Source organism: Chelon labrosus, assembly GCF_963514085.1.
Source record: "Chelon labrosus genome assembly, chromosome: 13".
Taxonomy (NCBI): domain Eukaryota; kingdom Metazoa; phylum Chordata; class Actinopteri; order Mugiliformes; family Mugilidae; genus Chelon; species Chelon labrosus.
The window spans coordinates 6,810,986-6,838,958 of record NC_140346.1 but is presented as its reverse complement, the minus strand read 5'-3'; the positions used below and the strand labels follow the sequence as shown (position 1 = coordinate 6,838,958).

The window sequence follows — 27,973 nt, the reverse complement described above, 5'->3', positions numbered from 1 at the left end:
TATGTCTAATCAACCAAACGTCCAACCATCTTACCTCTGAGGACAAATGTCTGTAGACGAGATGTGTCCGGGACAGTTACTTTCTCTTGAGAATTTGTCAAGACAATTTAAGTTCATAAAGCAGAGGGACTGAAGCCACGCCCACTGAGAGCGCTTCATTTCCTTGAGAACGTGCACTGTGTGGGTGGAAGTTTGCAACAGAAAACCCACTTGGGGACACATTGTTTATACCCCACAGTAAACAGAGCAGATGAGGTTCAAGTTCAGAAGACCAAATGACAAACAAAAATTTAAACATTGAATTATCTACATTCAGTTATTACTGGCAGTAAAGTAGACTGGAGCGGATCTGCTTCTGTGTATCAATCCTGAAGGTGAAGCCACTTTAATAAAACCCTCAGAGCCCCAGAGCATCTTTCTGCACGCTGCAACCCAACAGTGCATTTCCAGCTTCCACACACTCTGGTACACATGCTGCTGAAAGAGACAAGAACACAAACAGCTGATTTGAACCGTTACACTGTTAAAACAACAGATGAGCTCTTAGTATTAAGGTCACTACCATTCTGAGCACTGAGCCATGACACAGCCTTCATAGCCAGAAGCTCCCACTCTTCCTTTGAATCCATCTTGAAACCATGAAGCCAGATCAGAGCCAGGATGGTGGCCCACACTTCCTCCTTGACCTAATTCACCAGATGAAAGAAAAACACATGGAACAGACAGAAGAAGAAGATGAAACTCAAAAGAATAAAATACCTCAATAGAAAATGCTGACCAGTGGTTCTGATCTATATTTCTACTAGTTTAGCATGTTGTGCTAATATTTCCTGTGTGCTTTGCTATGAAACCAGTTTTTAAAAACCTCCATTATTAATTTGTCTCATTGTCTTTGACAACAACCCACCAGTGCAGGTTTAGACTTTTCCACCTCCTCTCTGGTCTTCCCCAGTGCAGCAGCCAGAGCTGGATCAAGCTGCCAGGAGCCAGAGGCCTTCTGGAGGGAGATCAGCTGCAGCAGAGGGTCTTTCTGAGGCTGCTGGGGCCGAGTGGCTTTCTCCTCTGCAGCACACACCAAGTCAGAGGAAAAGGAAATTTAAGGAAAGATAAAAATATCCCTTTATTATTTTGGATGATGTGTCACTAATGATTTGAATTCTTGTGTGTCATTTATTTCACAAGCCATTTGACGAATTAAATCATTTAAACATCATTACTAAAACATTTACAAGAAGCATTCCAGTTGTTGTTTCTGTTCTCCAAACAATCTGAAGAAATGACATCCATCAGCCCGGAAGTATCTCTCCAGATGCACCTTGAATTATTTTTAATTGATTCTCTTAATTTCCTTGCTCATTTTAATCAGACTTTTTATAATTTTAACTATATGCTTTAACTACATGTTTTTATGGTACAAGTTGAAAGCATTTTATCTATATTGATAGATTTTACAGTTTTAGTTTTAGTCCCTCAGTTTTTAATCAATTTTTAGTTTTTAGCAGTTTTTATCAGACTTTTTATCATTTCCTTTGCTATTTTTATTTTAACTACATGCTTTAATTTTATGAGCTGAAAAGCATTTTATCTATATTGGTCATTTTTATCCTATTTTACAATTTTAGTCCCTCAGTTTTTAGCTCCAGTGTCTGATCATGGGGGCCGACCACACTGGGAGCTGCTTCTGGTCTACTGACGGGGGTGCTGTCCTGTGGACGGCTCTGGCCCTGGTGGCTGGAGGGCTCTGCACTTTGGTGTGGGGCCTCCTGTCTGCCCGGGTTGGGGCTGACTCTATGGCGGTGCTCCCTGTAGTCGTGGGCTGGAAGCCCTCTTGGTGTGGTCGGCCCCCCAAAGGTGGCTTTCTCCTTGCTCCAGGTCTCGGTGCCCGGCCATGTCTCTCTCTAGCTTTTACAGTGACTGTGAGCCTGTGTGTGTGTGTGTGTGTGTGTGTATGTGTGTCTCTGTGTGTTTTTAGGGGGTTTGGATGGGAGGGTTGGATTTTTGTCATTGCTGTTTTTAGCCTCTGTGAGGCACTTTGTATTGCTTTTAAAAGGTATGAAAAGTGCCATATAAATAAATTTGATTTGATTTGATTTGAATATATAGTTAAAAGATAACCACAGCTAGATGTTGTTAGTAAATATGTTTATATAATTGAAGAATGTGAAGGTGGATGGTTCAGGTAGTTTTAGACAAGGTGAAAACAAAAGGTGAAGTAGACTGCTCAAAACAATTTAAGGAGCCCATTCTAATCAGAGTATAGCAGGTTTACCCTGAGCACATGTGTCAGATGTGAAAGGGTCTGGAGAAGCTGTGGAGAACATTGTGCTGCCTGTAACATCATTCAGCATGACCGGTTTGGTGGTGGGTCAGTGATGGTCTTGGGAGACATATCCATGGAGGGATGCACAGACCTCTACAGCGGACCCCTAGGGGGTCGCGAAAGTTTTGGTTGATTGGACTTTTTTTTAATATCCCATCTCTCCATCAATTTGGGGGTCCTTGGCCTGGAAAACATTGAAGACCCCTACTCTACAGGCTAGACAACAGCACCCTGACTACTATTAGGTATCAGGATGAATCAGGATGAAGGTTTGTATCTATTAGAAGCTTAAGGACCACACAAGAACCAAAATTAGCTTTTTGGTGAAATATCTCTTCATTATGTTGAACAGTTAGTTATTCTCTCCAGAATAGAAACCAATATCCATGAGCATTTTTCACCTTGAGTTACTAAGACCCACTATTAATCCACCGGCTGTGGTCATACTCATCAAGTAAAAATGATGCAGTGGAAAATGCATGAGGCACACTCCAATGATCCTGTTGTTAGAGGTAAACACATGCTACCATGTACACATACAGCGGCAAACACAAATGCAGACAGCTCAGGATGGCCATAACAACTCATCCATTATATGGTAGTCCTCATATTGTACCCACGACGGTCGGCTTTTTTACCTGTAATTTGCTACTGCTATGATTTGTCCACAACCTCATATTCGGAAAAAATATTTAGCCATGTTGCAAAAAACTAGCAGTAGGAAATTACAGGTAAACAAGCCGACCTTCGCAGGCGTCCAGGTCAGAAGACATCACCCGGAGTCTGTAGGTCAACCTAGCTAAATAACAGCTCATGTCTATTGGAGAATAAAAAAAGAAAAGAAAAAAAGATGTGAAACAATTTAAAAGTCAGTTAGTAAACAGTGTATGAGAGTAACCAAACTTTTGGTTCCTGAGCTTAATAGTAGTTTAAAAACTACATGAAATATTGAAAATGTTAAAATATTAAAATATATCACATAAGTATAAGTTTGAAAATACAAACACACACATAGTATAAGGTCTGAATATTCAAAAATATCAAAGTGTACCTTATTGGATACAACCACACATACACTATATTGCCAAAAGTATTCACTCATCTGCCTTACATGCATATGAAGTTAAGTGACATCCCATTCTTAGTCCATAGGGTTTAATATGACGTTGGCTCACCCTTTGCAGCTATTACAGCTTCAACTCTTCTGGGAAGGCTTTCCACAAGGTTTAGGAGTGTGTTTATGGGAATTGTTGACCATTCTTACAGAAGCATATTTGTGAGGTCAGACATTGATGTTGGACGAGAAGGCCTGGCTCACAGTCTTCACTCTATTTCATCCCAAAGGTGTTCTGTTGGGTTGAGGACAGGACTCTGTGCAGGTCAGTCAAGTTCTTCCACCACAAACTTGCTCTTCCATGTCTTTATGGACTTTGCTTTGTGCAGCGGTGCTCAGTCATGTTGGAACAGTAAGGGGCCATCCCCAAACTGTTGTCCAAAGTCTCTTCGTATGCTGAAGCATTTAGAGTTTCTTTGAAAAACAACCCCACACCATAATCCCCCCTTCACCAAACTTGGCACTTGGCACAATGCAGTCAGACAAGTACCGTTTTTCTGGCAACCGCTAAACCCAGATTGGTCCATCAGATTGCCAGATGGAGAAGCTTGATTGGCCATGGAAATGATTGGAACACCTGAATTCAATTATTTGGATTGGTGAATGAATACTTTTGGCAATATAGTGTAGATGTGTACACATAAAGACATGTGAATGCATCAACATACACACTGTTTTCCATATTAAAGCTGCAAATATGTTTAGGTTCAGCCAAAGAAGTGTGTTGGTTTTAGTTCAGTGTTTATGTTCATTTAATGTATTAAGAGAAAACATGTATTTTCCAATCCCATTTGCATTCATATGCTGCTGGTGTAATTGGAGCCCTGTATAAACCTTCAAGATTTTAAAACAAAAAGGATCTCAGGTGAAGACAAGAATGAACAGTTGAACAAGTGCACACACAAACCCAAATGCTCTTATTTAAAAGTCAAAGTAAAAAGGGAGAAGTGATTCATAAAAGACTAATGAATTTTGTTAAGCAACCCATTGTTGTGTCTCTCTTGTATATTATCATTTCTCAATATCTTCAAAGATTTGAGTTAGAATATCCATTTTCATTTGTTCACACTCACCAGGTGTTGGAACGTCTCCAGAGGTCCTTGAATCGCTTCACCACTGCTTTTGTTGACAGCAATGAAGGCAGTGAAAGAACTGCTCACTCCGGAATGGACACGGAGCTCCACCACCTTCTCCTTCACTCCTCCATCTTTCTGTCCTCCATCCTCTCTCTCCTCCATCTCCAGAGAGCGAATCATAGTGAGAGCAGCCAACCTGTGGATTGTTGTCTGCAGATTGTTAATCTGCAGACAAGAGAGAGAAGGAAACACTCAGAGTTCTGATGTTTGTAAGTTTATCGTCGTATCCTGTTCACAGAGAAACAAAACACATAGTCGAGAAGTCTCCATTGATCACAGCAATAACACGAACAGAGAGACAATAATTCACACCTACAACAAATCTAAAGCCAGGTCAGTGCTGAACACCAGCTGCAGATTTTTATTCAGTCCACAGCTCTGTCACTACAATATTCATACATTTAAAGTTACCATAGAAACTTTGATTATACAAGCAAAGATCTTGTGTCCAAAGCTGCACTGAAACATTAAATGTAGATAAATATCATTAAGTACCCCTCCTCTCACCAGATGACAGCTGTGATAGGCTCCATGAATACATGTTCATGCATTCACAGAGCTCCCACGACCCTTCACCAGTCATGTTTCTCACAGCCTGCTGCTGTTGTGTTTGATTTTCTCTAAATAATCAAACACATTTTAAGGTCAGGATTGAAAACAGAATAGTACTGCCTGAATGAAAACCTGCTTTACCCAGTGTCTCCTGCAGGTTTGAGACTGAAGTGCAGCTGGTTGTGAGAGGGATGACCCGCCAGGCTGTACTTCACCGTCACACAGCCCTCTGCTGCCTCTGGACTCTGAGAAAGCATTACAATGTTAGAAATCATGTTCATGACTGTCATCACATACCTGATGACTGAAACACAACATGACATGGAGCTGATCCTACCTCTCCAGTGAGCTGGCCATAAACCAGTGACCTCTGACCCTGGAAAAGAGCTGTGATTGGTGGAGAGAGGACAGTGACAGACACTCCCTTTGGTAAATCCCATGTGACTGAGATGTCCAACACAGCTGGCTGCAGAGCAAATCGCAGCAACTGCATCACCTGAAAAATAATGCAGAACTGTAAAAATCTATTCAAACATCTGGGAGAGACACTGAGTTTTTACTGACTGGAACCATGGTCTCTGTCCAGACACAGATTTGTCTGGACAGACAAATCTTGTACAGGAAACTCTTCAATCACAGTTTTACCCCACAGAATTCTCTACCATAGAATTTTACATATTTATATTAATAGTAATGGAGAATGGTTTTTACTTGGTGACTCGTTTAGTTAATGTAGTGGCTGTATTATGTCATGAGAACCTGAACTGAACTCTCCATCATAAGACATTTCAATCTGTATCTTAAACCATTTCCAACTCCACTACATGATTATTTCAAACATTTTAACATGTTTCCACTCTAACCACCCCATCCTCCGTATCTTTTAGCTTGATGTTGTCAAAAATTACAAGACACTTACAATTCCCAAAGATATTCAAACATTAAATGGAGTGTAAACAGTAAACTCTACAGCAAAGAGTCAACTTCTACTATATAAAATAATAATGTAAAAAGTTTTATAAGTGTTCATGAACTGTCCTGGGGATTTAGTGAAGTGAAGCAGATCTGAAAACCTCCGGAGCTCCTTAGTATATTGGGTCCCATGACAATGATTTGGAATTAAACCTGATAATTGAGAATTTTACAACGATGTTGAAACTTCAGATCATTTGTTTCCCCAGTGGGTGTATGCTGAAGTTTTACGGCATGGTGTAGGAGAGTGGTTTCTGAAAAAGGTTTCTCAAAAGGACAACTTTTATGGAGTCAAAACTAAATATAAAACTTCCTGGTTAGTAACTTTCACATCCAGCAGTTCAAACGAAGGTGAAGTCACCATTTTCAGTATTTCTGATAAAAGCTGCTGAGGTCACTAATAACTAAAATACTGTTAAATGGACTGGTAGAATATGAATTCACTCTTGCCATTTAAATTTGTTTTCCTTTTTTTTCTCATATTTCGACATCTTCTCTATTTGCACATGAACCTATTGTTTTATAGTCTTTTTTAAGATATTCGATCCATGTTGTTTGTACATAAGAAATTATTATTTAAAGACTTCCAAAATAGAAGAGAAACTAATGAATAACCTACTGCCATCTTCACTTTTTTCCTTGATGTTACTTATTTCTTTATTTAAACTACCCACGGATTAAAACAGCTCAGATGTCTGACTGTGTAACCTCAATACAAACTTCAAGTGATGACACTCTAATCACAGTTGTAACCTCAATAAAACGTTGTATTAAGCTTATTATGTCTAATCAATCAAACGTATAACCATCTTAAACTCCTTATATGTACTATGTACCAGATGAAATCTTACCTCTGAGGACAAATGTTTATAGACAAGATGTGTCCGGGACAGTTACTTTTCTCTTTGGAATATGTGAAGACAATTTAAGTTTATAAAGCAGAACAACTTTATAAACTCAGACTGAAGTGAAACATTCAAGTCACGCCCACTGAAAGCGCTTGATTTCCTTGAGAACATGCACCATGTGGGAGGAAGTTTGCAACACAAAACTCACTTAATGTCACGTTTTTACCCCACAGTAAACAGAGCAGATGTGAAAACCAGTGAGGCTTATTTTATTCAAAGTACTTATGCATTTCTCCCAAATAGGTTGAAGTTCAGAAGATTAAACAACAAATAAAAATGAAAACATGGAATGATCTGTATTCAGTTATTACTGGCTAGATAGTATAGTATAGATAAAACAAAGGCTGTAGGCTGGAGCAGATCTGCTTCTGTGTATCAATCCTGAAGGTGAAGCCACTTTAATAAAACCCTCAGAGCCCCAGAGCATCTTTCTGCACGCTGCAACCCAACAGTCCATTTCCAGCTTCCACACACTCTGGTGCACACGCTGCTGAAAAAGACAAGAACACAAACAGCTGATTTGAACCGTTACACTGTTAAAACAACGGTTGAGCTCTTAGTATTAAGGTCACTACCATTCTGAGCACTGAGCCATGACGCAGCCTTCATAGCCAGAAGCTCCCACTCTTCCTTTGAATCCATCTTGAAACCATGAAGCCAGATCAGAGCCAGGATGGTGGCCCACACTTCCTCATTGATCTAATTCACCAGATGAAAGAAAAACACATGGAACAGACAGAACAAGAAGATGAACAAAATACCTCAATAGAAAATGCTGACCAGTGGCTCTGGTCTTACTTTCTACTAGTATGATAGCATGATGTACTAAAATACACATTAGTATTTCCTATGTGTTCATGCAACACACAGTTTTAAAATAAACTTCACTATTTATTTGACTCATTGTCTTTGACAACAACCCACCAGTGCAGGTTTTGACTTTTCCACCTCCTCTCTGGTCTTCCCCAGGGCAGCAGCCAGAGCTGGATCAAGCAGCCAGGAGCCAGAGGCCTTCTGGAGGGAGATCAGCTGCAGCAGAGGGTCTTTCTGAGGATGCTGGGGCCGAGTCACTTTCTCCCCTGCAGCACACACCAAGTCAGAGGAAAAGAATCAAAAACGAGATCAATTTATCCCTGCTGATGGTACTACTGTAATCACATTATTATTATTGATGACTTGATACTACATGCTGAACATCAGTGTGTGTCATTTATTTGTCAAACTCAAGCCTGTGTGTATATATTCACGTATTGAACCACAAACTATCTAGCATTAGAAAATGATGAGAGTAACATTTGCAGCAAAATTTGTTTTCAGATATTTGTATCAGTTTGCTCAAGTAGAAAATTACAAATGACTCATTGAAACAACACAAACACGGTGACCGCATTCACTGAGGCTAAAGTACCTTCAATACTGACACAGTAGTCTTCTGCATTAATCAATACTGGATCTGGATATGATGGTATTGATATGCACTGATTTAATAACAAAGTCATATAGTATTTTAAATGATTTAATCTCAATTAATCTCCAGCTCAGTTGAAACAAATAGTATCCATGGGATATCCATGAATGTTGTTGGTATTGCACTGATTTAGTAATAAAGTCAAATCAGTCGAAACAAACAGTGTCCATGAAACATCCATTAACTATTGTTATCAGCTCCTATACGAATCAAAACATGTCTGTAAAGTGTCTAACACTGAAACAATACAAATACTGTAGTCATCGAGGTGACCTCTAAAAGTTTGTTGAAATGTTTTGTCAACTGTGACCAACTGTATCTTTGCGTTTTGGGCATTTCCTGTTTTATTTTGAATGTTACTAACTGTCATGTCAGATGTCTTTACTTCCAACTTGTGGTTGCTGCCCCTGACTGTTAGCCCTGACCTGATGTATCTCACCTGTGTCTCACTGTTCTACTTGTATTTAGTATCTGTGTTTCCTTCCCACTTTGCCAGCTCGTCTTTGTACTTTGTGTCAGAAATGTACCAGCCTGTTTATAGTACTGCTAATACTGGCACTGGAGCTGCTGATTTACTAACAAAGTCATGTCATATCTTAAATTGCTTCACTCAAAACAAATATCCATGAAATATCTATGAGTTAGTGTTACTGTAAGCTTCTATAAGATTATTGCTATAACCATGATAAAAATATAAAAATGAACAATGTGCAGATGGATGTCTTTTTAAAAATGGCTTCTGTTGTATACGTTGGCCTTGGATGAGACCCGTAGTGAGAGCACCTGTTGAATTATGGATATCGATAAGCTCTCTATTGTGGTTGTTAGCCTGTTGCTGTAAGGATGTATTCTTTAGTAATAAACTTTAAATGTTCAGCTGCAGTCTGTGGTAGTATTGTTATAGTCATTACACTGAAGCCGTGGAAGACATTACAGCAGTCATACAAATTTAGGTCATTTCAGCTGACGGACTGAATATGAAATAACAAAGTTCCCTCATGATTTTTTTTTTTCTTCAGCTGATAGAAGTGTTACGTATTTCTAAAGCCAAAGAAACTTTTACGCACAATCAGGTATATAGGGACGGCTGTGGCTCAGTAGGTAGAGCGGGTTGTCCACGAACCAGAGGGTTAGCGGTTCGATCCCCGGAATGTGCCACATGCCAAAGTGTCGTTGAGCAAGACACTGAACCCCCAGTTGCTCCCAGTGCGTGGCACTGGTGTGTGAATGTGTGTGTGCTTGTGTGAGCGAATGGGTAGATGTGTCTGTGACTGTAAAGCGCTTTGAGTACCAATAGGTAGAAAAAAGCTATATTAAAGCAAGGCCATTTACCACCACCAAGTGGACAGTCCCTCAAGGGAGGAAGACGACAATCTGTCAAAAGAACAACTGAGACAAGACAATAAAAATGTTGTTAGTTTGTTAAAGAACGTCAAACAATCATACTTGACAACCCATGAATGATTGAAGGGCCAGTATGTATACTTACAATCATTATCAGGGTTGGAGGGAGCAGCAGTCCTTTGAGGAAGATTTCTTGAACCACCTAGTTTTGCCTTCAAACGAGAGAATAAGCCTTGAACACCAACACCCCGACCTTAAATACACACAAAAGAACAACAATTTGCACTGTGGTCAAATATCTCTTCATTACTTTAACAGTATTGGTGCACCTAAGATGGGACTTGTGAAGTTACCTAACAAATAATATAAGAGTATGATGACAATACAGTTCATGAACATTAAATATATCAACTAAATTACTGGTGTCAGTGTTTATTACAGTGACTCACAAGTCATTACAAGTAGTATTTAAATGCTGTTTCATAATATTTAAAAAAAACACAAACACAAAACTGAACCTTCTTCACTTACTGCTTTAAGTAACAACCTGTCAATGATTGTAGCAACATAGCAGAACAAAAATACAAATACTTATACTTATATTTAAATGAGTTGAAGTTCACTTCAGTCCTAGAAATGGGTTGGTTTGTTGTATTTAGAGAAAATACAACTCCCATTTACTTGAATGACATTCTCCTACACTTAAAGATAAAATACAAATACCACCTTTAATTGTGGTCTGAGCAACTTGATGTCAAACACATTCTAGATGCATCTTGGGTGTGTTCACACCTGTACTTTAATCACCCATGATACATTTTCATAAATGATCTGAACAGGGGCAAAGAATATCAGTTTTTATGTACTTTTGGAACATATCTCACCACGTGTTGGAACGCGCATGTTCACCAGAGGTCCTTGAATCGGTTCACCACAGTTTTTGTTGACAGCAATGAAGGCAGTGAAAGAACTGCTCACTCCTGAATGGACACTGAGCTCCACCACCTTCTTCTTCACTCCTCCATCCTCTCTCTCCTTCATCTCCAGAGAGCGAATCATAGTGAGAGCAGCCAACCTGTGGATTGTTAATCTGTAGACAAGAGGGAGAAGGAAACACTCATTGTTTTGATGTTTGTCAGTTTATCGTCGTATCCTGTTCAGGGTCACAGAGAGCTGGAGTCAAACCCACCACACACTGGCTGAGAAACAAGACAGATCACAGTAACAACACAAACAAAGAGAATATCATTCACACCTACAACCAATCTAAAGCCAGGTGAGTTCAGAACACCAGCTCCATTTTTTTATTCAGTCCACAGCTCTGTCACTACAATATTCATACATTTAAAGTTACCATATAAACTTTGATTATACAAGGACAGAGCTTGTGTCCGAGCCTGCACCGAAACAATAAATGTAGATAAATAACATGTATTTTTATTTTGTGTGTCACCATCTAACCAGGCTGAATGTATTTTATCAAATAGTGTCATGTTTCTCACAGCCTGCTGCTGTTGTGATTGATTTTTTCTAAATACTCAAACTCATTTTAAGGTCAGGATTGAAAGCAAACAGTGCTGTCTGAATGAAAACCTGCTTTACCCAGTGTCTCCTGCAGGTTTGAGACTGAAGTGCAGCTGGTTGTGAGAGGGATGACCCGCCAGGCTGTACTTCACCGTCACACAGCCCTCTGCTGCCTCTGGACTCTGAGAAAGTATTACAGTGTTAGAAATCATGTTAATGACTGTCATCGCATACCTGATGACTGAAACACAACACGACATGGAGCTGCTCCTACCTCTCCAGTGAGCTGGCCATAAACCAGTGACCTCTGACCCTGGAAAAGAGCTGTGATTGGTGGAGAGAGGACAGTGACAGACACTCCGTTTGGTAAATCCCATGTGACTGAGATGTCCACCACAGCTGGCTGCAGAGCAAATCGCAGCGACTGCATCACCTGAAAAATAATGCAGAACTGTAAAAATCTATTCAAACATCTGAGAAAGACAGAGTTTTTACTGACTGGAACCATGGTCTCTGTCCAGACACAGATTTACTGCTGCATCTTCATTGTGTTTACTCACTTTTGGTTGCATCCTGTCAGTTCCTGTGATGAACTGAGCGTGACCTCCTCCCTCTTTGGCCAAGCCATTGATAAGAGCAGAGCTGGCCCCTTCTCCAATCCCAAAAGAGAAACACCTACAATACAGCAGGTTGATTTAGATCCACTCAACACATGGAAGACAGTGTGGAAATACTGTGGGTGTTTTTGTGCTTTCACCTGTGGGAACCTGAATTCTTCTTAACCAGATCAATGACTTCTTTGGTGTTCCCCACCTCTCCATCAGTAAAGACAAACAGCTAGGGAGGAGAGTTTACACATAAGTTGAATAATGTCACACCCAGAAACATAGCATATGCTGAGAACCTTGTTAGTTTTTTGCTGAGGATACAAAGGGGTTGTAAAGTGTAAAGAATGAGGTGTGGTAAGTATGTAGAAAGTATATGCAAACTGTTTAAAAAGACAGCAGACATGTGAGCCTTACAGTAACAATGATGAACTTATGCTTTAGTTCAGAGAGAAACATGTATGTTATAGGAATCACGTGTGGAGATGTGGAGTAGTAGGTAGGGAAGTAGTTAACACCCTTTCTGTGAGGCAGACACACAGGTTGCCCTCACCATTAATTTACATTAAATAAATCTTGACCTGATATTATAATGGCCTGATAATCCCCAGAAGGAGGGCTCCAGTGAAGTCACAACACACCAAGCATGTTATTTCCAAACATTATGGTCACGGGTTAACAGTTATAACAGAACAGGACAAAAAAGGACCATGGCACAACCAGACATTCATGCGAAGTGTGTGACAAAATCCAAAAGAAAGCATTTGTGAGAGACATTTGTACAACCTCACACCTGTTTAGACTCGGTTTTAGGGTAAAGGTTGCATTTAGGTTGTGGTCTCTTACCTGTCTCGGCTGACTGGGAATGCAAGGCTGCATGTAAATATGTTGAAGTGGCTCCAGTATCTCTGTTCCTCCCAGATTAGCCTCCATCTCCTCAACTTTCTTCAGAGCCTCCTCCATGGTCTTCTGGTTGTACTCCACACTCTCACTGCCATCACACAAATACAGGCACCAATGCACACATACATCTACTTAAAAGATAGAAAGGCCTTTATTTCGCTGACTGATATGAATGATTGACATACAGGAAGATGTGTTCATATCTGGACCCAAAACTGTAAATGTTGAAATAGCAGCCCATTTGTAAGCTCTTCAACAGAAGCAGCAGAGTATCCTTCAGGAAAACAGAAATGATAGTGAAGACCACTGCATGAGAGGAACACTATGAGAGATTTAGAGAAATAACATGATAAATACCCTGGCACTGCCAATGCGAGTCTCATGACCCTTGCTGCTCATCTGCATATCCATACTCCCTGATCGATCTAATAAGAACACAAACTCTCCAGATGAGGGGACTGAAGACATCACAGACTGGGGGAACTCAGGGTACAGGCTCACCATCACCACTGGATCACCCATCAGAGATCCTGAAACATGACAGGGACAGAAAAATGACCACACATTTTGTCATTCATTCCAACTCATCATCATTTGGAGGATAAGGAACATTATGTTTGTAAACCAATAACCTGACCAACTTGAACTCACCAGGCTTAGCAGAGGCCTGTCCTGCCTCCACCACAGCAGTGGGCTGATGGGCGTCTTTGTAATAAATCAACAGTTCAACATCTCTGTCAAACTTGTGTCCTGCTGCCAACTTGATCTACAGTTCAAGACACACAAATATAAATGAAGTTGTAATGAGGAACTACAACACACAGCAGACACATTGTCACTCTACCTACAGTGGCCTGGGTTTGATCAGTGTTGAGGTACTGGAGAGGATCCAAGGAACAGCTGGACTCTACTTTAGAGATTGGACGAGGAGAGGACAGTCGGGCAGAGAAAGACAGACTGTAGGACACCAGAGAGGCTGGGACAGAGGTCACCTGGAGATTCCCACCTCCACTACCTTCTCTTCCTGTGAACATGTTAGAAATGTGAAAAAAAGAGGAATTATTTTTTATCCAACTATCTAATTGTCTAGTGAAAGCTGAAAACAGTGATAACAGTGTGTTTTGTTAAAAAGACACTGACCAAATGGACTGGGTTTTTAAAATATATTTTTACAGTGATAATCTATTTTGCATCAAAACCATCTGCTTGTGTACACTAAGCTGCAGTTAAGAGTTCCTGGTCAAACTGTTGGCTGCTTGTCCTACCTTGAGGTTGGTAGCGAGGGTTGAGCACAGCAGGCAGACAGAACCTCAGCCCATCATCAGCCTGCACAGCCAGCTCAGTGACGTACTCCAGCCTGATGGAGGCGCTCTCTCCTGGAGGAAGACTGCCCACACTCAGAGAGAAGATATCTGGACTCTGCTCACTCTCCTCCAACAGGAAGGCCTGCTTACCAGAGCTCAGTGCATCATCATAATGCTCACGAGCCTGTATGAGTACAGGAGACACATGTCAGGAACATTCACTGTGTTTACTGTTTCTTATTCAGCTCCTTTACACAGAGTAAATCATTCTGTCCAGCTCACCGTCATTTTCTCCTTCACCTCAGCTACAATCTGTGTCTGTCCAATCTTAGCACTGAAATGACAGACAGCAGCATCTCCAGGCAGAGGAAAGACAAAAACAGCCTCCAGTGGTTTGTCCTCCTTGTTCTCGTAGTTGAGAGTGGAGACCACTGTAGCCACATGATCCCTCACCTCCAGCTCCACCTCAATGCTCTTCAGAGGAACTGACACAGATACACAAAGAATTTAGATTTTAGATTTAGATAGATACAGACTTTAAAAAAAATGGTTGATAACAGTCGCAATTGACAATTGAGCTATCATCTGTACAGAATTGTTAAGTTTCAGCCACACCAACTAAGCCAATAGTTAAACATGACCATGTCAAACAATGTGAAGATTGATATTATTATGCACTACTAATCCTCTTCGTCCCAGGTGGGACACAAGGCTTCGACGATGTGCTTCCATTGGGACCTGTCTTGCGCCGTATGCTGTGCCTAGCCCCATGTAAGGTTCATCTCCTTTAGCTCAGATGTCACGGTTTGTCGCCAGGTTGTTTTGGGGCAACCTTGACTTCTCTTCTGAGCTAGGAACCATCTCAAGGCAACCTTTGGTTTTCGATCCTGGTCCATTCTAAACACATGTGCCAACCATCTTAATTGGTCTTGTTTGATTTCTGATACAGCGCTGGTGCACTTGGTCATCCTATGCAGGTATTTGTTTGAGATCTTCTCAGGCCAGAAGATGTGGCAAATTTTTCAGAGGCATCTATTGTGGAAGGCATCGATCTTTTTCATGTTGTTTGCAGTCACTTGCCAGCATTCTGAATCTTACAACAGCACAGATTTCACATTGCTGTTATACAGCCGGACCTTTGTTCTGAGGCTGTACTTCTTTGACTTCCAGATATGATAGAGGTTTACAAAAACACTGTGAGCCTTCCCTAACCTTGCTCTAATGTCCTTTGGTGTTGAGTTTTCTTTTCTGACTTCCCAAGCAAGTAACCTCTTCCACGTGGTCGCAGGTTTCTCCATCCTCCGTGACTTGCGTATCTGGAGTGGCATTAATGCACATTACTTGTGTTTTGGAGGCATTGATGTTCAACCCTGTTTGCTTTGCATACTGGTTGAGTTTGTCAGTTTTCTCCTGCAGGTGAGTATGTTTAGAGGAAAGAACAGCAAGGTCATTGGCAAAGTCTAGGTCTTTGAGTTGGGAAAACAAAGTCCACTGGACGCCCCTGAGTTTATCGGCCGTTGTCTTCCTCATCACCCAGTTAATGGCCATCAGTGCCACCGATAACACAGTTATTGTTAAGGCAGAAGTCAACAAGGCGTTCATTTCACTAATGACCTGTGCTGTTTTGGATGTCTCAAACATGATGCGGACATTTCATGCGCCTAGGCGTATCTTTGCTTTGGGCCTGAGTAGACTATCTATCCCTCTCCTGACTTCCTGCTGGAGATTTTCATCAGGAGAGTTCATACTGCCAATGAGTTGGCTTAAGTCCACTGCTAGGTCCGTGGTGGTGGTTATTGTCTTAGTTTCCATAAAATGTTGTGTTTTTATGGGGTGGGGTTGTTGGCCCCACGCCCAACCCCCAGGCTGGAGGACCAGGTGTTGATTTTTGTCTGGACTCTATCTGGGATACCTGTCCAACATGGTTGAACCTACTGGGGGCTAGGACTCAGTCGGTATAGCTGGGTCAAAGAGACACACAAGCTTCCCCACCACGACAAGGTAAGCAGCACAAGGAGAAGGCAGCACAAGGAGAATAATATAATAGCAGAATAATAGTCATTGTAGGAGCCGCATTTAAGGCTGTTCAATTTATTTCTGTTTACAGGATATATTGATTATTTTGGGATGACATTGATTACATGTTCTTCTAATAACTAATGATAATTTCTGTTTTGTCAAGTATACATAGGTGGCAGTAAGGTGCGCTCTCCTCCCTCCTCAGGTGGGGGCGGGGCTTAACCTTTAACTTGAGAGTTTGAATGGAGCCAGGGGCCCCCCTGGATGGCAGCGATACTGTCATTGACCGCAGCATCATGTTTTGCTTTATGTTTTTGTTTTTCTGGTTTTTATAATAAATTTCTTTTTATTGGAGAACATCACGGCTTACTGGATTTTTTGTGGCTGCGCGTCAGACACACTGCTCATCCGCCTAAATAAAAAACAGGAATAGGACAGACGCACAGGACATTTATTTTATTTTATTTTATTTTATTTTTGGCCACTACAAATCGTCAATGACATGCTGTGGATCCTAACTGGAGGACTTTTGATGGATCAAGGAAATACAAGAGAGAGGAAATGTTGACGCGTCCAACACGTGAATGAAACAAAGGGACAAAGAAACTCTTCAAAGGAGGTATGTGGCTCCAAATTAAACATACCTGAGACATTATTCGTTTAAAGAAAAATACTTGGAAACGAATTTCACCGCTGATTTTTGTGTTAACGGACTGTAATCTTTTTATTTGTTTATTTTCTTTGACGTGGCCAAACAATTGAGAGCGGTGAAACGAGCCGCGTGTAAATGAACTTATGAATGAAACTGAGTTGATGAACGAAATACAAGGACAACAGAAAGAAAAAGAGCTGTTTCTGAATTTTTTGGTGACTTTTGTGGAAGTTTATTTGGGAGCAAAATGTCAGGTTCAGATGAAGAACATGTGAATCCTGCTAAAAATATGGAGGACACTGCGGCGCGTCTGCGCGCATCTCGTTCGGGGAAAGCTTCACATATAACACGGAGAATGAACATTGTGAATGCGTTAATGGAGAGTGAAGAATATCTTGATGAAGTCAAAGGAAACATGATGAAGTTTAATGAACAATTGGAGGAATTTAAAGCTTTGCATGTCTCTTATACTCATATGTTGGATGAGGACGCACTAAAAGAGGATAACGATAAATGGTATCAGCCGCGATGTGACAAGATAATAGCCTTTCTCGCAACGGTAACAAAATGGATTTCAGCCTGGGAAAATCCCGGTTTGGTCACCACAACTGATGATTCCTCTGCTCTCACCCAGTTGGGAGACCTCCCACCTGGGGAAGGTGAATATACAAACGCAAACGCTGGTTTGGATGACGTGGATACACACTCAGTGTCAATAAGATCAGTCAAATCCAACGCATCGACCTCATCATCCACTTTACGCATTGATGTAGAGGCAGAGAGAGCAGCTCTGATGGCTAAAGCTGCTAAGTTGCAAGAAAAACATGCCATTGAGGAGCAGGAACAAATACTAAAAAAAAGGAGGGAAACACTGGAATTACAGACACAAATAGCAGCCACTACAGCCAAAATAAACTACCTGAAAGAGGCTGAAAGGGCAATTCTTGACCCTGCACAATCTGATGTAGCTACTGCCCAAAGATCAAGATTAGGTGCATCAGCTGCGGATGCACAACAGGATAAAGGGCTGCAGAGTCCACTTCATCTATATGATAAAGGTACTCCAGTAGTAAGGGGCAGGGCAGGAACTCTTTTTCAGTTTCCCCTTTTTGATTTTGGTGAAGATGACCAACAAAGTGAGGCTGTTGTTCAACAAGAAGCCAGCAGTGTTGCTCAGCGACGGCCACAACCAACCTCAGTGCCCCCTGTCATACCCCCAGCCCAAAACACTCAGTCAATTTTGTCACAAGGACAAATCCATCCTATGTCCAGCTCAATGCAGGAAACCCACATGAGCAGAATACTGGAGAATCAAAATAACCTGACAAGGATTCTTGTGAAACAGCAACTTCTGTCTACACTACCACAAGGAAGCATTCCTCTGTTTGATGGGCAAATTCTGGAGTACAAGTCCTTCATTCACTCTTTTGAAAGTATGGTTGAAAGTAAAACCGACAACAACAGAGACAGGTTGCAGTTCCTTATACAGTTTACAAAAGGCCAAGCTCAAAAGCTAGTCAAAAGCTGTGAATACATGTCTCCAGACCGAGGCTATCAGAAAGCAAAACAGTTACTAAAAGAAAACTTTGGAAATGCATATAAAATCTCCTGCGCATACTTGGAAAAGGTGCTATCCTGGCCTCAAGTTAAACCTGAGGATTCAAGGTCGCTGCAAGATTATGCCATGTTTCTTAGGAGCTGCTGCAACGCTATGGAGGAAATGGAATATTTGGAGGAACTAGACACAGTGTCCAACATGAGAAGCATTGTGCTTAAGCTGCCATATAAGCTCAGAGAGAGATGGCGTAGTAAGGCTTACGAACTGCAAGAGGAGCGCAGTCGTAGGGTTAGGATTTTGGACCTTGTCAGTTTCATTGAAAAACAAGCTCGCATAGCAGCCGATCCAGTTTTTGGCGACCTTCAAGATCAGTCAGCGGTTAAAGGAAAAGTGGCTGCAAAGGTTAGGTTTCCTGTCAAATTACAGAGCTCAAAGTCATCTAGCAGCAGTTTTGCCACAGGTGTCACTATTACCCCGAAAGAAAAACAGCCTGAACCCTGCTGTCCCTTCTGCAGCTGTAAACACACATTGGAGCTGTGTAAACCATTCATGGAGGAAACACACAGAAACAAGCTCAACTTTTTAAAGACCAAAGGTATATGCTTTGGATGTCTCTCCACAGGACACATTAGCAGAGACTGCAAGAGACGTCTCACCTGCAGAGTGTGCAAGCAAGCCCACCCAAGCGTCCTGCACATTAATGTTACAGAGGGTGCAACTAAAGAGACTGAGAGGCTCTCCAGTATGGTAGGCAGAGCATCAGCAGAGTTATGTGGCCATATAGGGGCCGGAGAACAAGAGAATGTGTTATCTATTGTCCCAGTTCAAGTTAAAGCAGCAAAAGGCAGCCAGGTCCTGCAAGTCTATGCCCTCTTGGATCCTGGATCCACCGCTACCTTCTGCTCCGAGGCGCTCATGTCTCAACTCAACCTGAAAGGCAGAAAAACACATATTCTCTTAAGCACCATGAATCAGAAAAAACTTGTTCCATCTCATGTCATATCTGGAATTGAAGTTTCAGCACTGGACAGCGACAACTTCTTATCCCTTCCTGATGTTTTCACCCAGAATGAAATGCCAGTCACCCTAAGCAGCATTCCTAAGCAAAATGACTTAACGCAGTGGGCGTACCTGAACAAAGTCAAACTTCCCAGTATTGATGCTAAAGTGGAACTGTTAATTGGCACAAATGCCCCAAAGATGTTAGAGCCCTGGGAGGTTATTAACAGCCAAGGGGAGGGCCCCTATGCAGTACGAACTCTTCTGGGGTGGGTTGTAAATGGGCCACTTAGAAATAGGGGTGATGGCAGTGCAGTGATTGTGAACAGGATATCAGTTGCAAGTTTGGAGGAGCTTCTGATCTCACAATATAATCAGGACTTTAATGAGGTATCATCCCAGGAAAAGACTGAGATGTCAATTGAGGACAAAAAGTTTTTGGAAATAGCCAGTGAGGCTGTCCTACAGGATGGACATTACACCTTAAAGTTACCTTTCAGGAGAGTCAACATCAGCATGCCAAACAACCGTCAAATGGCTGAACAGCGCCTGCAGAGCCTAAAAAGGAAGATGAAAATGGACCAACAGTACAAGCAGGAATATATTGCATTCCTCAGTGACATCTTTGAGAACAATTATGCAGAGGCGGTCCCACAGGAAGAACTGACACAGTCTCCAGGACGAGTCTGGTACATACCACACCATGGGGTGTACCACCCCAAAAAGAAAAAACTTCGAGTGGTTTTTGACTGTGCAGCCTCTTACCAAGGCGTGTCTCTCAACACAGAACTTCTGCAGGGTCCTGACCTGGCTAACTCTCTCGTGGGAGTGATTATGAGATTTCGGAGGGAGCCCATTGGATTTATGGCTGATATTAAATCCATGTTTCATCAGGTCAGAGTGGACAAATCTCATGTGAACTACTTGCGCTTCCTGTGGTGGCCACAAGGCAACACCAGTATGGCCCCTAAGGAATACCGCATGCTAGTTCACATTTTTGGTGCTGTGTCCTCTCCAAGCTGCGCAAACTTTGCATTGCAAAAAACAGCTGATGACAATGAATGTTGGTTTCCTCCTCAAGTGGCTGAAACTGTGCGACACAACTTTTATGTTGATGATTGTGTAAAGTCAGTCGCCAAAGAGTCTGAGGCCATCCATCTGATAAAGGATCTCACTGCATTATGCAGCAAGGGTGGGTTTCAGCTCACTCAATGGGTTAGCAACAGCCGAGCAGTTCTAGCTTCCATCCCCCCAGAGCAAAGGGCAAAGGAAGTTCGAACTTTGGATCTTGACAAAGATAGCCTCCCCACTGAAAGAACGCTGGGGCTGCAGTGGTGTGTGGACTCGGACCACTTTCAGTTCAACATCCATCTCAACCAAAAGCCACATACGCGAAGAGGAATACTTTCAGTTGTGAGCTCGATCTTTGATCCACTTGGCTTTCTGGCTCCTCTTATTCTCCCAGCCAAGCAGTTGCTGCAAGAGCTCTGCCAGAAAGGTTTTGGTTGGGACGAAGCGTTGCCCCAGACTGTTTCAGATCGATGGATGGAATGGATAGACAGTCTGGTAAGGATTAAAAACTTCAGTGTTCCCCGTTGTATAAAGCCAAAGAACTATGGAACACAGAAATGCGCACAACTGCATCACTTCGCGGACGCCAGTGAAAATGGCTATGGATCAGTGAGTTACATCAGGCAGGTTAACATTCAGGATGTTGTGCATGTTACCTTCGTCCTAGGAAAGTCCAGAGTCCTTCCATTAAAGCAAATCACAGTACCACGATTGGAATTGGCAGCTGCCGCATTGTTGGTGAAGGTGGACAAAATGCTGAGGAGAGAACTGCACCTTGACATGAATCCCTCAGTCTTCTGGACAGATAGCCAAACAGTGCTCAAGTACATTGGAAATGACTACACTAGGTTTAAGACCTATGTTGCCAACAGAGTAGCACTGATTCGTGACAATACAGACCTGTCTCAATGGAGATATGTAAAAAGCAAGGACAATCCTGCTGATGACGCCTCAAGAGGAATGAGTGCAGTCAAATTCATGCAGCAAAGAAGATGGATACATGCCCCAGAGTTCCTGTGGAAGGCGGAAGAAAACTGGGCTATCGAAAAATCATTGGTCTCTCAAGCAGTGTTACAAGATGACCCAGAGGTCAAAAAAAGTGCTGCTGTATTCACAGCAGTGACAACCAATGAGACTCCCACAGACCATCTTATCTCCTTCTTCTCAGATTGGATGAGACTGTTAAAAGCAGTGGCATGGTATGTCAAAATAAAGAACATTCTGATGTTGATCATCAAAAGGCGAAAGGAAATTACCTCAGGTCACATTGCCACCCGCTCAAGCAGCCAAAAGATGAGCACTGAACTCAGCACTTTCAGGACCACATTTGGTGGACAGCTCCTCACAGTGAAAGATCTCTCACAGGCAGAAAGGTCAGTCATCACTTATGTTCAGAGGCAATCATTCCCAGTTGAAATGGCAGCACTGGAAACAGCACCATTCAGAGTGAAAAGGACTAGTAAGATCTGTAGGCTGGACCCTGTGCTAGACAAAGGCATCATAAGAGTAGGTGGTCGCCTACATAAATCTGCAATGCCAGATGAGACTAAGCACCCTTGTATCCTACCTAAAGATGCTCACATTTCAGACCTCATACTACGACACATCCACGAACGCTCTGGACACAGTGGGAGAAACTATATGCTGTCTGAGCTCCGTAAAAAGTACTGGGTTGTAAAAGGACACTCAGTAGCAAGAAGAATAATCTCAAGGTGTGTTGTGTGTCGACGTGTGAGAGGCAGAACAGGAGAGCAAAAAATGGCAAATTTGCCACAGGAAAGACTCCTACCTGACCTCCCTCCTTTCACCAATGTGGGATTGGACTATTTTGGCCCACTTGAGGTGAGACGAGGAAGAAGTATGGTTAAACGGTATGGAGTCCTGTTTACCTGCATGAGTAGCAGAGCTGTACACCTGGAGGTGGCTTATTCATTGGATACGGATTCATGTATTCATGCTCTGAGACGGTTTATTTGCAGGAGAGGTCAGGTTAAGCACATCAGATCAGACAATGGTACAAACCTGGTGGGTGCCCAAGCAGAGCTCAAGAAGGCCCTGAGCTCACTAAACAAGGAGAAGATCCAAGGAGCTTTGCTTTCAGATGGAATCCAGTGGAGCTTCAATCCACCTGCAGCCTCACACTACGGCGGAGTCTGGGAAAGACTCATAAGATCTGTCCGTCAGGTGCTGACCTCCACTCTCCATCAACAAATCCTTGATGATGAAGGCCTGCAAACGATCTTCTGTGAGGTGGAATCTATCCTTAATAACCGTCCCCTCTCCACTGTGTCCTCTGAGCCTCATGATCTGGAGCCGCTGACCCCAAATCACATCCTTCTGTTAAAAACACAACCCATCCTACCCCCTGGAACCTTTCAAAAAACTGACCTTTATGCCAGACGCCGTTGGAAACAAGTCCAGTATATGGCTGATCTCTTTTGGCATAGATGGACACAGGAATACCTTCTGCTGCTCCAAGAGAGACAAAAATGGAGTAAAGTGCGAAAAAACTTTAGTGTTGGAGACATTGTCCTGGTGGTTGATCCAACTGCTCCCCGGGGGTCATGGCCGCTGGGAAAGGTACTGGAGACCAAACCAGATGCAGGAGGTCTGATTCGCTCAGTAAAACTCAAGACCAAAACTTCAGTCATCGAGAGGCCTATAACCAAGCTGTGCCGTCTCCTAGAGACTGAAGCAGAAGAGTAACGAGTTTCCTCCAGTAGAACAAAAGACATCTATAAGGGGTGTAATGTATATACTTCTTTTTATTAATTTATTAATTATTATTAAGCTAATCATTGGTAGTGAAAGTACGGCTCCCCTTTTTTTTTTTTTGCAGTTAAATTTAAATAATTGATTCTAGTAAGAACAATTAGGGGCCGGTGTGTAGGAGCCGCATTTAAGGCTGTTCAATTTATTTCTGTTTACAGGATATATTGATTATTTTGGGATGACATTGATTACATGTTCTTCTAATAACTAATGATAATTTCTGTTTTGTCAAGTATACATAGGTGGCAGTAAGGTGCGCTCTCCTCCCTCCTCAGGTGGGGGCGGGGCTTAACCTTTAACTTGAGAGTTTGAATGGAGCCAGGGGCCCCCCTGGATGGCAGCGATACTGTCATTGACCGCAGCATCATGTTTTGCTTTATGTTTTTGTTTTTCTGGTTTTTATAATAAATTTCTTTTTATTGGAGAACATCACGGCTTACTGGATTTTTTGTGGCTGCGCGTCAGACACACTGCTCATCCGCCTAAATAAAAAACAGGAATAGGACAGACGCACAGGACATTTATTTTATTTTATTTTATTTTATTTTTGGCCACTACAGTCATCTTATTAAGGGCTTTGAATTTGAAGATTGTGTCAATGAATAATGTTGGAGAGAAAATCACACATTTTGTCAGTTTGTTTTATTGCTCCTTTTGTTACCAGTACCTGGTACATTCCACGTAGCTAGCAGACCACAGCAGTTCTCCATTGTACGTCTACAGCAATGATCCTGTGTAGTAATAAAAACGATAAATGATTTGAATCTTGTGAAAAATATTCAAACTTTTCTGGTTATGACACAACTTCTGTTACAATGTTAAAAAAGGATGCAGGAGACAGATTCCGCAGAGGAAATGGAAAACTTTATTCACCTGAAGCAGTACAAACACCAAAATAGGCAGGTAAGAAAACTAAAGGGGGCAGTTACTTAATGTATTGCGTCCTATGACAATAATTTGGAATTAAACCCTGTAATTGTGAATTTTACAATGATGCTGAAACTTGAAATCATTTGTTTCCCCGGTGTGTGTATGCTGAAATTTAACGACTTAAAGTGGTCAGAAATACGTGTGCCATGATCCATACGTGAAACATTCACAAATGCTCACAACACTTGTGTGTACAACGATCTGTGTGTGAATCTGGGGGGTCACAAATGCATACGAGCAATCTGAACGTGTGTAATTGTAATGCAAATTCACAAATCTGACACAAAGCTCATAATTTTTGTGTGCTTACGAGTGTCCAAGCCTACGCATACGGATCGGCAGATACGGAACGATAAGTAGAGTTGGAAAATATATTCGGGATCCGGATCATTGAACCGCCCACCAAAGAAGACTCAAGAATCATGAATTTAGACGTCTATTTAACCGGCTCAGTTGAGTCAGACCATGTTTGATCAGAGTTGGGAGTAACGCGTTACAAAAGTAATGTAATTACTGTAATGTATTGCTTTTTGCTGTGACGTGGTGTGTAAGGCATTCCAAAAAAATAAAAATTGGGTAATATTTTACTCGGTACAAAGGTCAGTACAATTACAATGCATTTGAACACGAAATTAAGTGGTGTTTTGTTTTTATACTATTGCCAATAACACCGCGAGATCAGCATAGGAGAAAAATTCCGCACAAATTGTACAATCTTCCTGTACGGCTGAAGCAGGCTCGACGTCGGACAGTTGCCCATTTTTAGGGGTGCTTAAGCACCCCTAAACTTTGTCCCAGCACCCCTAAAAATAAGAGTTGATAAGATGACAAAAAATAGCACAATCGAACAAAGTATGTGGTTTAAAAATAATATTTTAACGAGGAAATGCAGTACCGACCCCCCAGTGGTATGATCCACCTCTCTCGTTTACCCCTCCCTCCCCCACACAGCGCACACACACCTTAAGTTTGGCTGACCACCTGAGGCGTGTGGCTCCTATAAGTTACCAAATGATCTATTTACTTTATCACTCAGCACCAACACATTACAGTCATTAGCAGCAGCCCTAACTTTCACTGTTGTTGTTATTGTTCAGTAGGAGTTTACCAGCTGACGTTTTTTTCTCTCTCTGGTAAGCTAATAGTGCAGGTTATCAATCAACCACTGTCCACAGTTTATATTAAGCTTTTGGTTTGTGCATATGTGCTGATGTTAAAGCCAAGGTGTAAGACTAATACTGCCTATCTACAGAGGACATTTACAGCTTTTGCAATGATCTTTGGTACCTTTCTCTTTCACGTTAAGAAAAATGTCGCCCATCAGTTATATGAAATCTTAAAAATAAAAACTTATTTAAATTTTTTTTTTTTTCAGCATTCTAATTACCTTACAGAGATTGGGGAATTAAAAAAAAATTGTGATTGGATAATATTTTTTTTTCCTAGTAGTCAGGAGGTTAGCTTGCTAGGGTTTGCTTTTTTGACGTTTATTGACCTAAAATTTGTTTTGCATTTATTGTTCCTACCTCATCTTCTCATTTAAATACAATTTCTTTTCTTTATTTTGTAAACTGCGCCTATTACATTCTTCTGTTGTTAGCCTTAAGCCTATGGAGCAAGATGCATTTAGAATAAGTATATATATATAGTAATATTAAGTAATATTATAATGTAACGAATTACTTTGAAATGACAGTAACAAGTAATACATAATGTATTACGTTTTTGAAGTAACTTGCCCAACACTGCATTTGATTGATGTATCAATAAACGGCACCATTCAAACATCTTACATCTCACTCGGCAGAGAAACAAAATGTAGCTACTACCCGACTTGACCACAGTAGCGAATCTGTAGCGAATTCACTATTCATGAGACCCTGCTGAACCAAGAGCAGGGAGTCATGAGTAGCAACCCCCTAGGGCGGAGGTACTGCAGGGGTGTCGCAAATTTTTTCTCCCATAAATTTAAATGTCTTTAAATACACGTATACATCTGTAGGGGGTCCCCACTCCATCTGTCCATCGTTTGGGAGTCTTTGGCCTGGAAAACGTTGAAGACCCCTGCTGTAGCGGTATCGCTACTCATGAGTCCCTGCTGAACCGAGAGGAGGGAGTCAACAGCCGCTCACTCGGTCAGCAGAGAAACGAAACTTAACCGACTCAGGGATTATTCTCATCTCAGAGAAAACACAAATGCTCATAATCTGTTGCCGCCTATGGCCAGTCTAAAGACAAAAAAAAAACTGACCATATTTTAAAATTTAGATCATTAATCACAGACAAGAATGTCTGTTTTCTTCTAGACTGTGAGTAACGGTCGCCAGTCTATCACAGGGCTAACACAGAGAGACAACCATTCACACTCACATGCACACCTACGACCAATTTAGAATCACCAGTGAACCTAATGAGCATGTCAGTGAAGAGAGAGAGAGAGAGAGAGAGAGAGAGAGAGAGAGAGAGGAAGAGAGAGGGAGAGAGGAAGAGAGAAAGAAGAGCAAAGAGGAGAAAGAGAAGAGAACCCAAGCAGACACAGGGAGAACATGCAAACTCCCAGTGGCAGATCTAGAAAAATATTTATGGGGTGGCGAGAGGGGGCAGGAATTTTTGAGGGGTGGCAACATATGGCAGACGTATATATACTGAATTTAAATGGAAAAGAACTAATGACACACGGATTCGTGTATAGCCTCGTTCTTTCCATTTTCAAATGGCAATCAAAAATATGAAAAAGTGACTGGTTATTTTGTTATTTTTTAACACAAAACGAAAAAAATGGCTGGTTTTTCATATTTCAATTTTAGGCTCAGATCAAAAGTAGCTACAAAATGGAAAAACGGGAAACAGGACTGAATCTGATTTTAATATTTAATTGGTCGGGTTTACGTGACCCGGAACTTTTGTAATGAGCGTAAACAAACATACATTACGTATAGCTTGCTAGCCACCATGATAGCAAATAACAGCAAATTTGCACGTTTACAAGTTCATGTGACTGAAGTAGCCTATCGTATCCAAAAGGAGGCCAAACTCCATAACGCAAAAGTTACGTGACGAAAAAAATCTCCCCGCTTCGCCAGCGCCGTATGGCCGTACCGTCCCGGTGCAGCAACACATTTCAAACCGGACTTCCAGGTCTCACTTGTAGTTTAATTTCGGCGTACTACTAGTAGTTATATTTAATTATTTAATAAAGAACTACACAGAACACACGGAACTAACTGTGAATGCCACCGACGCACTGGACGAAATGCGAATGAAGCGGTAAACAGACCAGAGGAGGTCCAGTGATATCGAGTGATACGCGACGTGAGAGAAACGTTTTTGGGTGAAACTATTTTAAAGAGTAAATAATGATAGATAGAAGGAGATGAGGGCTGAATTTCTACGGATAGATAATTTAATTTAAAAAATGTGTTTTAATAAATAAAATATATTTAAATAGGGTGGCAACTGGGGTGGCAAGATGTATTTTTACAGGGGCAGCTGCCCCTGTATGCCCCCCCGTAGAACCCCCCCCCCACACACACACACACTTTTTCCTAAGGTATTAAACCGTTTGCCCGCCCTGGCAATGTACCAGCGTACCGAAATGGAGCGCACGTCAGTCCCCCACATATGAAAACCCATTGGTCAAGTTAGATGGATTGACAGCCATCCAGCCAATCACAGCCATTTCACCAAAGCCACTCGTCCCGGCCGCCCGGGAAAGTAAACAGTTACATGTTAACGCTGAGCTGCCGTCAGTCACTGCCGCAGACAGCGAACAGAGCAGACGAATGAAACGGTAATTTAACAAGTTAATAATGTAGAGTTTTC

At 41.7% G+C, this 27,973-nt stretch overlaps 2 protein-coding genes across 2 annotated transcripts; both read right to left on the bottom strand.

Annotated features, from left to right (window-relative positions):
* Positions 1-381: 381 nt before the first annotated feature.
* LOC311497762 (von Willebrand factor A domain-containing protein 5A-like) lies at positions 382-4,690 on the bottom strand (the record flags this gene model as incomplete). The annotated part of the gene is made up of 4 exons (XM_084558136.1): positions 382-477; positions 563-686; positions 908-1,084; positions 4,508-4,690. 4 exons carry the CDS (start codon positions 4,688-4,690, stop codon positions 398-400), a joined length of 564 nt encoding a protein of 187 aa, XP_084414262.1. The 3' UTR covers positions 382-397.
* Positions 4,691-7,309: 2,619 nt separating this feature from the next.
* On the bottom strand, positions 7,310-23,954 carry LOC311497760 (von Willebrand factor A domain-containing protein 5A-like). Its single transcript, XM_084558134.1, has 18 exons — positions 23,889-23,954; positions 14,433-14,635; positions 14,112-14,334; positions 13,695-13,870; positions 13,498-13,612; positions 13,204-13,376; positions 13,032-13,120; positions 12,790-12,934; positions 12,096-12,175; positions 11,899-12,013; positions 11,613-11,771; positions 11,417-11,520; positions 10,699-10,904; positions 9,960-10,067; positions 9,803-9,859; positions 7,927-8,081; positions 7,578-7,701; positions 7,310-7,489 (listed from the first exon to the last, which is right to left on the bottom strand). The coding sequence occupies exons 1-18, from the start codon at positions 23,929-23,931 to the stop codon at positions 7,413-7,415; spliced, it is 2,352 nt and encodes a 783-aa protein (XP_084414260.1). The 5' UTR covers positions 23,932-23,954; the 3' UTR covers positions 7,310-7,412.
* Between the last annotated feature and the right edge of the window lie 4,019 nt (positions 23,955-27,973).

Excerpts from the sequence above, each read along its gene's own strand:
- LOC311497760 (XM_084558134.1), bottom strand. The coding sequence starts at position 23,931 with ATGGAGAACTGCTGTGGTCTGCTAGCTACGTGGAATGTACCAG. Across the intron at positions 14,636-23,888 it reads AGCTACGTGGAATGTACCAG|TTCCTCTGAAGAGCATTGAG; the intron begins GTACTGGTAACA and ends TATCTGTGTCAG. Across the intron at positions 9,860-9,959 it reads CTCCAACCCTGATAATGATT|TTGTTCTTTTGACAGATTGT; the intron begins GTAAGTATACAT and ends GTCTTGTCTCAG.